The sequence below is a fragment of the Arachis stenosperma genome, chromosome 3 (assembly GCF_014773155.1).
Source record: "Arachis stenosperma cultivar V10309 chromosome 3, arast.V10309.gnm1.PFL2, whole genome shotgun sequence".
NCBI lineage: Eukaryota > Viridiplantae > Streptophyta > Magnoliopsida > Fabales > Fabaceae > Arachis > Arachis stenosperma.
The window spans coordinates 129,420,876-129,422,984 of NC_080379.1; the positions used below are offsets into that span (position 1 = coordinate 129,420,876).

The 2,109-nt window shown below is 40.0% G+C and overlaps 1 protein-coding gene across 1 annotated transcript; it reads right to left on the bottom strand.

Annotated features, from left to right (window-relative positions):
- Positions 1-543: 543 nt before the first annotated feature.
- On the bottom strand, positions 544-1,557 carry LOC130966686 (uncharacterized). Its single transcript, XM_057891507.1, has 2 exons — positions 1,551-1,557; positions 544-1,340 (listed from the first exon to the last, which is right to left on the bottom strand). The coding sequence occupies exons 1-2, from the start codon at positions 1,555-1,557 to the stop codon at positions 544-546; spliced, it is 804 nt and encodes a 267-aa protein (XP_057747490.1).
- Positions 1,558-2,109: the final 552 nt, after the last annotated feature.

A 2,109-nucleotide genomic window follows, 5' to 3' on the forward strand; every position in this document is an offset into this window, starting at 1 on the left:
CATCAAATCTTGGGCAAAGTATGGACTATCATATATTGCTGGAAAGCCCAGGATGTCTACTTTCCAACGCCATTGAGAGCGCGCCAATTGGGCTTCTGTAGCTCCAGAAAATCCACTTTGAGTGCAGGGAGGTCAGAATCCAACAGCATCTGCAGTCCTTTTCAGTCTCTGAATCAGATTTTTGCTCAGGTCCCTCAATTTCAGCCAGAAATTACCTGAAATCACAGAAAAACACACAAACTCATAGTAAAGTCCAGAAAAGTGAATTTTAACTAAAAACTAATAAAAATATACTAAAAACTAACTAAAACATACTAAAAACATACTAAAAACAATGCCAAAAAGCGTACAAATTATCCGCTCATCATCGGCCTAAACCCGAAATGTGCCTCTGTCGCATTCAGCAGTACCTTGATACAGACGGTTGCATCAGCTCTAACCATTGGCAATATAAAGGCCGAGATCACATGATAATCAAGATTCTTGTGATCGCTCGAGATCGACGTGGATAGACAAGTATGAGCTATTGTACCATTTTACCTCTCAAATACCTCTATGCTGGCGGAGACTGATCCGAATCAACCAGGTACACCCATTGCCAAATTCCGTAAACTTAAAAAGGTACTTGCAATAATCGGACTCAACCACTTTGTACTGTACCCCGCATCGGATGCTATATGTCTTCACGCTTAACACGGCCTCCTCTTTATCTTGAAACTGCTGACCAACCTGAAACTCTGATAGACCTCCGGTACCCTGAGTATCTCTGGCACCAAATCCAATAAGTTTTCCAGGAACCTCCTCCTGTCTCATGGCATCCAAGTCTAAAGATGAAAAGTGCAGGGGGTACTGCTGAGTCCCTAAGCTGGACACTCCGTTAGCCCCAGCTGGATTACTTGCTGCTATGTCATCACCGCTATCATCTGCAATGATGTTTGGCTCCACATCTTCAGCGTCATCTTCATCCGGCAATGCATCGTCTATACCATCCGGTGCAACACGCTGTAATAAAACCAGCGCCCTATCAATAATACAAACTTTTCCGTCACCACTACGGTTGAGATCAACTGCGAAGGACGGAGAGGCAACCACCATTTCCTGAGGTGCAATCACAAGCACGGATGAAGATGCACCAACAGGTCTTGAATTAGAACAGGCTGCCGTTGCTGGAGTTTGGGTATTCTGGTTCGAACCACCTGAGCTAGAGACCACATCTACAAGCTTTGCCAACAGCTCAGGTGTCCTAACCTCGGGAAACTGCCGACGACAATGGAACAAAACCTCCAAATTCTCATCACTCCCTATGACAAATGAATTGTATTTAACATCATCTCGCAGAACTGAAATCGAAATGCGATAAAATAACTTCTCAACTCATTTCACGCCTTGCAACCCCAGTTTCTGTATTATAGAATTCAGAAAGTCAGCAAAGCTCGTTGTAGGTTTCAGAAAAATATTGAGAGGATCCTTATCAGTAAACTTTATACCAAAACATGTTTTTTTCTTAATCGACCCTCTATAGTGCACCAACACTAAAAAACTCTCCTCACTAGCCATTGTTTTCACTCTAATGGGAAGAATTCACGTTCACACCATATTTATACACGTCGGGGGCTTATAATTCAAAACAGTCAATTTCAAATTTTATATATATAAATCGAAACAAATTCATTCGAATTATTAGGGATGTCCTTGCATGCATAATTCGAATCACCCTGATTGGAACTACCCTAAGACGACATGCATGCATAATTTGAATTGGCCAAATTCGAATTACAAGCATCACTACTAATTTGAATTGGCCTAATTCGAATTAGTGTTGGTTTGTCTAATTCAAATGGGGCTCATTTGAATTACATAAAAATGTGCTTTTGAGAAATCTAGATAATATTTTTCAATTTAGTAGAATTGTGTAATTTAGTCCTCCATTTAGTTTAATTGTACATTTTGTTCAAAAATTGATAAAATTTAACCAAAAAAATATACTACTTTTGGGCCATGTTTTCGGTTGGACTGGGTCTTGAATAATGTATGTGTTTTTTGTTAAATAGGAGAAAATGAGTTGCCATATCTTTGCGTGACATACCCAATTTTTTTAATGCTATCGTT